Source organism: Oryctolagus cuniculus, chromosome 14, assembly GCF_964237555.1.
Source record: "Oryctolagus cuniculus chromosome 14, mOryCun1.1, whole genome shotgun sequence".
NCBI lineage: Eukaryota > Metazoa > Chordata > Mammalia > Lagomorpha > Leporidae > Oryctolagus > Oryctolagus cuniculus.
This window is the reverse complement of record NC_091445.1, coordinates 38,773,695-38,785,738: the sequence shown is the minus strand read 5'-3', so window position 1 is coordinate 38,785,738 and position 12,044 is coordinate 38,773,695. Positions and strand designations below refer to the sequence as shown.

Here is a 12,044-nt window from a genome sequence, read left to right as displayed (position 1 = left end):
AGCAATGTTTCGTTATTGTGCCGTTTTGTGACTCTTCACTTAAAACGCGATGCTAGAATTAATAGGCTTATGACAAGATTGAGTGCAGCCTAGTAGAGGAAAATTCAGATTGTGTGAATTATCCTTATCTCTCTCACACACGCATGCACACACACACGGCCTCTGAATGTTAATATTCTAATAGTGACACAGAGGTGATCCCTCTGATCCTGGCAGGTGAGAGTCCCGAGCTGTCAGGTAGCGATGGCTGCACCAAGGAAAACCTTTTGCCTTGCCCCTTCCTCACTGCCTGTCCAGCACGCAGGGCACTTCTTGGGTGACCTCCTGGGCTGCATTATGAACTCTGCTGAAACAGAAAGAAGGCCTGAATTTACAGCATGACTTTCCCTCACAATTTGCTAAACTAAGACCATCTGGCCTTAACATGGAGCAAGAAAGAAAAGAGTGCTTTCGTTAAACCATAATCACCGTTTTGGTCCCCATTTGCTTTTCCACATTCCCATCCTCGGGAAGTACTAAACAATGCATTAAAAAGCATCGGAACCAAATGTGAGCTTAGCCACTCAAACCCTGCTCCGTTGGAAAAGAATGGGAGGGCGCAGGGAAGGTGCCGCCTGGGACACCTGCATCCCATCTCAGAGTCCCTGGGTTTGAGTCCTGGCTCCACTCCAGATTCCAGCTTCCTCCAATGTGCACACTGGGAGGCAGCAGCAATGGCTCAAATAGTTGGATCTCTGCCACCCACATGGGAGACCAGGACTAAATTCTCAGCTCCTGGCTTTGATCTGGCCCATCCTTGGCTGTCTGGCCATTTGGGAATGAACCAGCAGATGGGAGATCTCTGTCTGTTTGCCTTTCAAATTTTTTTTAAGTTTTCAAAAAGGAAAGAATGAGAGCAGAAAGCCAGCAGAGTGTCTCTCGTTGGATTTAAGCACAAACAGGGGCAGGCATTTGGGATACCCACTTCCCATACTGGAATACTAATAAGCATTTGCTCATGTTTATTTATTGTCAAGTGTTCATTTATTTTTATTTGATAAGCAAAGCAACAGAGACGGAGCAAATGGGGATCGTATCTGGTCATTGGCTTGTACAATTTACTCAATCAGTTTAATCATCAGGGCTTCGGTAAAAGCATTTGTATTCACGGAGAATCTGCTGGGTGAACCACTCATGTTTTAAATATTGGGCATTGGTGCCAGAAACCAATCATTTTCTGTAGTCCTGGGCAATCAATACCTTCCTGTGTCCCACGGGGGGAGACCTCACCAGACATTTTTCTTTTTGTATCTGTCAAATTCTAAAAGGAGACAAGAAGTGCACTATTACCGGCACTTCTTTAACGTGTCCATCACACGTCTACCACTTGCCAAGCCGAGGGGATTAAAAGAAATGACCTTGCAGTATCAGTGAGGAAATGACTCACGTAGCTTTCTCCCGTGATGGTTCAGTATTTTTTAAAGAGCACCTGTGCATGACAAGTGCATCAGGGAGCATGCAAAGTAGTACATGCACGGATAGTCCATGCAGCTGGTGGCCTCAGAACTGGAGCCAGGTTCTGGGGTGCAGGGGATGCTCGGGCCAGGGGCCATGCACCGTCTTGCATGCAGGTGTTTTAGGATGTATACAACAAGCATCACTACACGGCTACAGCTCTGTGCAGCCAGGCATCCTGTGTCACCCTCTGGAGGCAGAGATGATGGAACAGTGATGACAGTCAGTCACCCAAACCCCCCCCCTTCTTCTTTTTGTTCAATTCCAGATTGGAGAGTTACTGAGCACTACCCATCCTGCCAACAAAGCCAGCTTAACCCTGTTCTGCCCCGAAGAAGGGGATTGGAAGAACTCCAACCTGGACAGACACAATCTGCAAGACTTCATCAACATTAAACTCAACTCAGCGTCTATATTGCCAGAAATGGAAGGACTCTCTGAGTTCACCGAGTACCTCTCGGAGTCAGTGGAAGTCCTGTCCCCTTTTGACATCCTGGAACCTCCCACATCCGGGGGCTTTCTGAAGCTCTCCAAGCCCTGCTGTTACATCTTCCCCGGAGGCAGGGGCGACTCCGCCCTGTTCGCGGTGAACGGATTCAACATGCTCATCAACGGCGGCTCGGAGAGGAAGTCCTGCTTCTGGAAACTCATCCGCCACCTGGACCGCGTGGACTCCATCCTGCTCACCCACATCGGGGATGACAACTTGCCCGGCATAAACAGCATGCTGCAGCGGAAAATCGCCGAGCTGGAAGAGGAGCAGTCGCAGGGCTCCACCACCAACAGCGACTGGATGAAAAACCTCATCTCCCCTGACTTGGGCGTCGTCTTTCTCAACGTCCCTGAAAACCTGAAGACTCCCGAGCCCAACATGAAGATGAAGAGGAGCCTGGAGGAAGCGTGCTTCACCCTCCAGTACCTGAACAAGTTGTCCATGAAGCCAGAACCTCTCTTTAGAAGTGTAGGCAATACCATCGATCCTGTCATTCTTTTCCAAAAGATGGGGGTGGGGAAACTAGAGATGTATGTGCTTAACCCAGTCAAGAGCAGCAAGGAAATGCAGTATTTCATGCAGCAGTGGACTGGCACCAACAAAGACAAGGCGGAACTGATCCTGCCCAATGGTCAGGAAGTAGATATCCCGATCCCCTACTTAACTTCAGTCTCCTCGCTGATCGTGTGGCATCCAGCAAACCCGGCCGAGAAAATCATCCGCGTCCTCTTTCCTGGAAACAGCACCCAATACAACATCCTGGAAGGGCTGGAAAAACTCAAACATTTGGACTTCCTGAAGCAGCCGCTGGCCACCCAGAAGGATCTGACTGGCCAGGTGCCGGCTCCCGCCGTGAAACAAGTGAAACTCAAACAGAGGGCTGACAGCAGAGAAAATCTGAAGCCAGCTGCAAAACCAGCTCCCAGCAAAACCGTGCGAAAGGAGTCGAAAGAGGAAGCCCCGGAGGTCCCCAAAGCGAACCAGGTAGAAAAGCCGCCCAAAGTGGAAAGCAAAGAAAAGGTGACCGTGAAAAAAGACAAGCCGGTCAAAACGGAGCCCAAACCAGCGGCCGTGGACAAGGAGGCGCCCAGCAAAGAGGAGCAGCCTCCCGTCAAAGCCGAGGTGGCGGACAAGCAAGCCGCCGACGTCAAGCCCAAGGTCTCCAAGGAGAAGACCGTGAAAAAGGAGGTAAAGGCGAAACCCGACGAGAAGAAAGACGAGAAGGAAAAGCCGAAGAAGGAAGTGGCGAAGAAGGAGGACAAGACGCCCGTCAAAAAGGAGGAGAAACCGAAAAAGGAGGAGGTGAAGAAGGAAGTCAAGAAGGAAATCAAGAAGGAGGAGAAGAAGGAGCCCAAGAAGGAGGTGAAGAAAGAAACGCCCCTGAAGGAAGCCAAGAAGGAGGTGAAGAAGGAAGAGAAGAAGGAGGTGAAAAAGGAAGACAAAGAACCTAAAAAGGAAATTAAGAAGCTCCCCAAAGACACGAAGAAACCAGCCACTCCTCTCTCGGAAGCGAAAAAACCTGCTGCGTTGAAGCCCAAAGTCCCCAAGAAGGAGGAACCGGTCAAGAAAGACGCGGCGGCTGCCGGGAAGCCCAAGGAGAAGGCCAAAGTCAAAGTTATCAAGAAGGAGGGCAAGACGGCCGAGGCCGCCGTGGCCGTGGGCGCCGCCGCTGTGGGCGCCGCCGTGGCCGCCGTGGCCGCCGCCGGCCCCCTGAGGGAGCTCGAGGCCGAGCGGTCCCTCATGTCGTCCCCCGAGGATCTCACCAAGGACTTCGAGGAGCTGAAGGCTGAAGAGGTGGATGTGGCGAAGGCCCTGAAGCCTCAGCTGGAGCTGATCGACGAGGACGCGAAGCGGAAGGAGAGCGAGGCCGGGGAGGCCTACGCCCTTCAGAAGCACACGGAGGTCATCCAAGGCCCCGCCGAGTCCCCCGACGAGGGCATCACGACCACCGAAGGGGAGGGCGAGTGCGAGCAGACCCCCGAGGAGCTGGAGCCGGCCGAGAAGCCAGGCGTGGAGGACACTGAGAGGTTCGAGGACGAAGGAGCGGGCTTTGAGGAGTCCTCCGAGGCCGGCGACTACGAAGAGAAGGCAGAAACCGAGGAGGCGGAGGAGCCGGAAGAGGACGCCGAGGAGAGCGCGGCTGTGAGCGCCCCCAAGCCCGGCCTGGCTGAGGACGAGGAGGTGGCCAAGGCCGAGGCGGATGTGCACATCAGGGAGAAGAGGGAGTCTGTGGCCAGCGGGGACGACCGGGCCGAGGAAGACATGGACGAGGCGATTGAGAAGGGAGAAGCCGAGCAGTCCGAGGAGGAGGAAGGCGAGGAGGAGGAGGAGGACAAGGCGGAGGACGCCCGAGAGGAGGAGTACGAGCCCGAGAAGGCTGAAGCGGAAGATTACGTGATGGCCGTGGTGGACAAGGCCGCGGAGGCTGGAGGTGCCGAGGATCAGTACGGGTTCCTCACGGCGTCCCTCAAGCCGCCCGGAGCCCAGTCCCCCAGCCGAGAGCCGGCATCTTCCATTCACGACGAGACTCTGCCTGGAGGTTCGGAGAGCGAGGCCACCGCTTCCGACGAGGACAACCGAGAGGACCAGCCTGAGGAGTTCACGGCCACCTCCGGCTACACGCAGTCCACCATTGAGATCTCCAGCGAGCCCACCCCCATGGATGAGATGTCGACGCCTCGCGACGTGATGAGTGACGAGACCAATAACGAGGAGACCGAGTCCCCGTCGCAGGAATTCGTGAACATCACCAAATACGAGTCTTCCCTGTATTCCCAGGAATACGTCAAACCCGCGGTGACGTCACTCAACGGGCTGTCGGATGGGTCAAAAACCGACGCCACCGAAGGCAAGGACTACAATGCTTCAGCCTCCACCATATCCCCGCCGTCGTCCATGGAGGAAGACAAATTCAGCAGATCTGCCCTACGTGACGCTTACTACTCGGAAGAGAAAGAGGGGCAAGCCAGAGCCGCGCTGGACATCAAAGATACCTTCTCGGCAGTTTCCGATGAAAAACTCAGTCCCCCCAAGAGCCCAGCCAGGAGTCCGTCTCCGCCGTCTCCGATAGAGAAGACCCCGCTCGGGGAACGCAGCGTGAACTTCTCTCTGACGCCCAATGAGATCAAAGCCTCCGCAGAGGCAGAAGCAGCCCCGGTGTCTCCCGAGGTGACCAAGGAAGTAGTCGAAGAGCGCTGTGCTAGCCCCGAGGAGAAGACCCTGGAAGTGGTGTCCCCGTCGCAGTCTGTGACCGGCAGTGCTGGCCACACGCCCTACTACCAGTCTCCCACCGAAGAGAAATCAAGTCACCTCCCCACAGAGGTCGTGGAGAAGCCCCCGGCCGTCCCGGTGAGGTTTGAGTTCAGCGATGCCAAAGACGAGAGAGAGAGGGCCTCGGTGAGCCCGATGGATGAGCCCGTGCCCGACTCGGAATCTCCCCTTGAGAAGGTGCTGTCACCCCTGCGCAGCCCTCCCTTGTTGGGCTCCGAGTCGCCTTACGACAGTTTCTTGAGTGTAGACGACCAGGCTCCCGGCCGGGGGACCGAGAGCCCATTCGAAGGGAAAGATGGCAAGCCAGAGCTTCTGGACCAGGTGTCTCCGGTCTCTGACGTGACCTCCGCCGGTCTCTACCAAGACAAGGAGGAAGGGAAAGGCACGGACTTTGTGCCGATCAAGGAAGATGTTGGTCCAGAAAAGACTGATGATGTTGAATCAGTGAGTTCTCAGCCAGCGCTGGCCTTGGATGACAGGAAGCCAGGAGATGTTTCTCCCACACAGATAGATGTCAGTCAGCTTGGATCTTTTAAAGAAGACACCAAGATGTCCATTTCTGAGGGCACTGTCTCAGACAAGTCCGCCACTCCTGTGGATGAGGGAGTAGCAGAAGACACCTACTCGCACATGGAGGGGGTGGCCTCCGTCTCCACGGCCTCCGTGGCTACGAGCTCCTTCCCCGAGCCGACCACTGACGATGTGTCTCCTTCTCTGCACGCCGAGGTGGGCTCCCCACATTCCACTGAAGTCGACGACTCCCTTTCAGTGTCTGTGGTACAAACGCCTACCACGTTCCAGGAAACGGAAATGTCTCCATCTAAAGAAGAATGCCCAAGACCGATGTCAATTTCTCCACCGGACTTCTCCCCGAAGACGGCCAAGTCCAGGACCCCGGTTCAAGAGCACCGATCGGAACAGTCCTCAATGTCTATTGAATTTGGCCAAGAATCTCCTGAGCACTCTCTTGCCATGGACTTCAGCCGGCAGTCTCCAGACCAACCTACAATGGGAGCAGGTGCGCTTCACATCACTGAAAACGGGCCAACCGAAGTGGACTATAGTCCATCCGACATGCAGGACTCTAGTTTGTCACATAAGATACCGCCCACGGAGGAGCTGTCCTATACCCAAGATAATGATCTCTCTGAACTCATCTCAGTATCTCAGGTAGAGGCCTCCCCATCCACCTCTTCTGCTCATACCCCTTCTCAGATAGCTTCTCCGCTTCAAGAAGATACTCTGTCCGACGTGGCTCCTCCCCGAGATATATCCTTGTATGCCTCGCTCACCTCTGAGAAAGTGCAAAGTCTAGGAGGAGAGAAGCTCTCTCCCAAATCCGATATCTCCCCACTCACTCCGCGGGAGTCCTCTCCTTTATATTCTCCTAGTTTTTCAGATTCTACCTCTGCAGTCAAAGAGAGCACGGAAGCCCGCCACACTTCCTCTTCTCCACCAATAGATGCAGCTGTTGCCGAGCCCTATGGCTTCCGTGCCTCAATGTTATTTGATACCATGCAACACCATCTAGCCTTGAATAGAGATTTGACCACGTCCAGCCTGGAGAAAGACAGTGGAGGGAAGACGCCTGGAGACTTCAGCTATGCCTATCAGACGCCTGAGAAACTGACCAGGTCCCCGGATGAAGAAGATTACGACTCTGAGTCTTATGAAAAAAGTACCCGGAGCCCAGATTTGGGCAGCTGTTACTATGAGCAGACAGAGCGAACCGTAAAGTCCCCGTGTGACAGTGGCTACTCCTATGAGACCATTGAGAAGACCACCAAGACCCCTGAAGATGATGGCTATGCCTGTGAAATCACGGAGAAGACCACCCGGACCCCCGAGGAGGGCAGCTACTCGTATGAGATAAGTGAGAAGACGACAAGGACCCCGGATGTGAGTGGTTACAGCTATGAAAAGACGGAGCGGGCCAGACGGCTGCTGGATGACATCAGCAATGGCTACGATGACTCCGAGGATGGTGGCCACACACTTGGGGACTCCAGCTACTCTTATGAGACCACTGAGAAAATCTCCAGTTTCCCCGAGTCTGAGAGTTACTCCTACGAGACGTCTATGAAAACTACGCACACCCCTGACGCTTCCACGTACTGCTACGAGAGTTCGGAGAACATCACCAAAACCCCCCAGGCGTCTACGTATTCCTACGAGACCTCAGACCGATGCTACGCCGCCGAAAAGTCCCCCTCAGAAGCCCGCCAGGAGGTTGACTTATGCCTCGTGTCCTCCTGCGAGTACAAGCATCCCAAGACGGAGCTGTCACCCTCCTTTATCAATCCCAACCCTCTTGAGTGGTTTGCCAGCGAAGAGCCCACTGACGACTCCGAGAAGCCCCTCACGCAGTCGGGAGGAGCCCCGCCCCCTCCCGGAGGCAAGCCGCAAGGGCGACAGTGCGACGAGACCCCACCCACCTCAGTCAGCGAGTCGGCCCCCTCCCAGACGGACTCGGATGTTCCCCCGGAGACCGAAGAGTGCCCCTCCATCACAGCGGATGCCAACATCGACTCCGAGGATGAATCGGAAACCATACCCACAGACAAAACCGTCACCTACAAGCACATGGACCCTCCTCCAGCCCCCGTGCAGGACCGCAGCCCTTCTCCACGCCACCCTGATGTGTCCATGGTCGACCCCGAGGCCTTGGCCATCGAGCAGAACCTGGGCAAGGCGCTGAAGAAAGACCTCAAGGAGAAAACCAAAACCAAGAAGCCAGGTACAAAGACCAAGTCCTCTTCACCTGTCAAGAAGAGTGATGGGAAACCCAAGCCCTTGGCAGCTTCCCCGAAACCAGCGAGCTTGAAAGAATCCTCAGATAAAGTGTCCCGAGTGGCTTCCCCCAAGAAGAAAGAATCTGTGGAAAAAGCCACGAAAACCAGCGCCACCCCCGAGGTCAAGGCTGCACGTGGGGACGAGAAAGACAAGGAGACCAAGAACGCCGCCAACGCCTCGGCATCCAAGTCAGCCAAGACCGCAACTGCAGGTAGGCCAAAGATGCCAGGCCTCCCGACAGAGGCCCCCTCCCCGGAGCTCTTTATATGAGGGGCTTCAGAGAGCTCATGGGAAATGCATGTTAGGGGAAAAACTATACGTGGCTTTCAAAAATTTTTGGCACCAAAAATAAATTTATCTCTTAATTCCATTTTTCCCACAAAATGTTAGAAGACCTCTTGTTTTCCCTGTTCCCTTTGCACTGGAAAGATGGGAATTGGTGTCCCTTGACTTCTCCCCTACCCAGCATGGCCCTCGGGCCTGGGGAGAGCTCCACAGAGGGCCCGCGGGAGCTGGGACTGCTCAGATGGGATTTCTGGGTTTGTACTAAATTCCCAGATGCAAGGATGTGTGCTTCCAGCTCCTTGGGGAGACTGGCCTCAGCCATGCTGGCCCCAAAATTGAGCTGCAGGAGACACAGGCCAGGGGCGTCCAGAGAAAATGAGAGGCTCCACCAAGCCTAGGGTGACCAGGCTAGGCCAAGATTTAGAGTCCCCTTTAAAAAAAAAAATTACAACCTTTGTGTTAAACAGTCAGCATGGGAAACAGGCCACTGTTACAGACAATGGTGTTTTCTTAGCCACCCTCATTGTGGCTGATGTGTGAATACCCAGCACATATTGAGAGGAAAGTGTGGGGCTGTTCTGTGATCGCCTTTCTAACCCACAGCCCCACCAATAGAAGCTGAGTGTGCCCGTTCGGGTTGAAACCCACTGGAGAGAGGCCGTAACCCCGACTCTGGTCACTCCTGGCTCGGCCCCTGTCCCGGCTTTATCAGGTTCTCAGCAGTGATGGACCCGGCTCTCCGGCTCCGTAGCAGCCGCAGCTTCACTCCGGGGCTTTAACGTCATTCACCAGGGATTTGCATACTGCATTTGATTTGCTTTATGTGATTACCCAGGAATTTTAGATGATAGTTCACAAAGTAATATAAATTGAGCCAAACCGCTAAAGCAAAAAAAAAAAAAAAAAAAAAAAAAAATTAAAAATATCATTTAAATAACATTTCCTTGATTAGGAGAAATCAGAGATGAACTTTTGAGGCTCCTATTTAGTGTATATTAGGATAGATTAGTTATAGCTACAAAATTGCACTTTAAACAATGTGGAGCATCAACTTTGGGACTTAGTTCTCTTCAAATTTAGTCTTTTTACAAACACAAAGCAAAATGAATTTGCTCATGTTTGCAGTGAATGGAGAAGCAGCGGCTAATTAACCCTTTGGTCTGAAAGAAGCGACAGCTGCTTTGCACCAAAGGGAAACATAAAATCCATTCCAACAGATAAAAACAAACAGACATTTGCCAGAACATACTTACCCTCGTCCACACAGTTGATTTTTGGAGACTCTGATTTTTAAATAGATAATTACAAGGCAAAGTAATAAATGAAGATGAGTTTACGTCAAAGATACCTTCACATCTCTAAAAAGGCAACGTTGCACTTCTGATATTTTTTAAAGATTTATTTATTTGAAAGAGTTACAGAGAGAGATTAATCTTCGGTATGTTGATTCACTCCCCAAACGGTTGCAACAACCAGGGTGGAACCAGGCTGAAGCCAGGAGCTTCCTCTGGGTCTCCCACGTGGGTAGTAGGGGTCCAAACACTTGGGCCATCTTCTGCTTTTTCCAGGCCATTCGCAGGGAGCTGGAGCAGAAGTGGAGCAGCTGGGACATGAACTGGCACCCATATGGGGTGTCAGCATTGCAGGCAGTAGCTCTACTCACTATGCCACAGTGCCGGCCTGCACCTTTCATTTTTTAAAACAAACCTGAGTCAGCTTTTGGCAATTTTCTGTTTGTGCTTCTATGCCTAATATTCATTGGGTGTTTATGGTAGCAAACTAGTGCACAAGGAAGAACTGCGGGCATGTTTATTAGAAGAATTATAACTGACAGTTGTACTACAAGTCAGAATTCTTTAGGAGGCCTCCAAACGGGTGTTTTGAGAGCTTTTAACTCAGATTCATTAAAATGGCCTGTTATTCTATTCATCAGATGAGTCTGTGTATCCAAATACCAGTTTGGCTTAATCTCAGCATTCCCCTACTCCCTAATAATAAAACTGGAGAGTTGGTGGAATACACCAGTGGTTTTGACCACAAGATGATGGTCTTTGGGCAGCCCAAGGAGAAAGAGAGTGAAGCTTAAAGACTCCATTGTATATTTTAAATAGCGTCACATTAGCACCACCTGGGGTGCTTTCAAAAGATGCTGATGCCCAGGCCCAGCCCCAGCCCAGCCCTGTGCAGCATGAGGCCTGGGCACCAGTTTTAAGGATCCCAGGTGATTCTAATGATACAGTCAGGGAAGAGAACCACAGCAGAGAACGCTCCTCTGCTGATGTCTCCAGAACTGCACACCTTCTAACTGGAGCGGTATAGATAATGAGCTCACCAAGCCTGCTGCCAGGAGTCTGAGTCTCCCCTTCTCCCAGGCCTTTCTGTTTCAGCTGGGATTCTGGCTCCAGGAGGCCCTTTCTGCAGCCTGGTGTGTTCTGGTTGGTTAGAGAGAGCCTGGTGTTTCCTCTGTGGGCATCCAGCCCTGTCTGGGAGAGATGTGTCACTTTTCAGGGCACTGTGCTATGCAGGGAGAAGACTGTGTTTCACTAGTTTATGGGTGGGGTTGAGGTGCTGAGGGCCTTGAAAATCAAGTGGGGCAGGAGCTGAACCACTTACTAGGTTAAATGTTAGGGTAGTCAGCCGTGGCATAAGACCTTAGAGTAAATGACTGAGATCACTTAACTCAGATTTGCCAAATACAGGTTTATGCTTCCTTTTGACTTTAAAATCCATTCCTTTGATCACTTTTCTTTTTTTAAAGGATTTATTTATTTATGTGAAAGGCAGAGTTAGAGAGAAAGATCTTCCATCTGCTGGTTCACTCCCTAAATGGCCTGCAACATCTGGGGCTGGGCAGGGCTGAAGCCAGGTGCCAGGAACTTCATCTAGGTCTCTCTTGAGGGTGGCAGGGGCCATCTTCTGCTACTTTCCCAGGTGCGTTGGAAGTGGAGCAGCCGGAACTCGAACTGGTGCTCATATGGGATGCTGGCATTGCAGGCAGTGACTTAATCCCCTGTGCCACAACACCGGCCCCTAGATCACTTGTCAAATTAAGATGCACATTAATAGCGCCTTTAGAATGGGGTTGTCATTTCTCCTATCACGGTGGGAAACAGCCCTGTTCAGTGTTCTGATTGCTGGTGGAAAATGCAGCCATCATTTGCATCTCCCTGCGGTTGCTAGGGAGATGGAACTGCTGTCGCTGCTTTGCCTGTCCCAGAGGAGGAGCAGAGGAGTAGGGAGTGGTACTTGGATGTGTGGATTTCTTCCCATTGCTGTGACTTTGTCTTGTCTTCATTCATCCAAGGACCAGGAACCACCAAGACAGCCAAGCCCTCTGCCGTGCCTCCAGGCCTCCCCGTGTATCTGGACCTGTGCTATATTCCCAACCACAGCAATAGTAAGAACGTGGATGTTGAGTTTTTCAAGCGAGTGAGGTCCTCCTACTACGTGGTGAGTGGAAATGACCCTGCTGCTGAGGAGCCCAGCCGGGCTGTCCTGGACGCCTTGTTGGAAGGGAAGGCTCAGTGGGGCAGCAACATGCAGGTAAGAGCAATAGGGCTCTGTCGGCCCTGCCTCTGGGCTGTGTCCACAGGCAGAAGGAGGGAACCGTGTTTCAGACAGACACCTTTATGATTGGGGATCCACGGGGGGGGCTTCCTGACTCTGCCACACATGACGTATCCCGGGGACACAGTCAGCTTTGCACACA

The 12,044-nt window shown here is 52.6% G+C and overlaps 1 protein-coding gene across 2 annotated transcripts in view; it reads left to right on the top strand.

Annotated features, from left to right (window-relative positions):
- Nucleotides 1–12,044, top strand: part of MAP1B (microtubule associated protein 1B) — a 97,409-nt gene that overhangs the window by 80,002 nt on the left and 5,363 nt on the right. For both annotated transcript variants that reach the window (XM_051833246.2, XM_051833247.2), the window contains 2 exons: nt 1,763–8,261; nt 11,640–11,878. In XM_051833246.2, the coding sequence (XP_051689206.2) occupies nt 1,763–8,261; nt 11,640–11,878 (6,738 nt within the window). The remainder of the gene's footprint in view (nt 1–1,762; nt 8,262–11,639; nt 11,879–12,044) is intronic.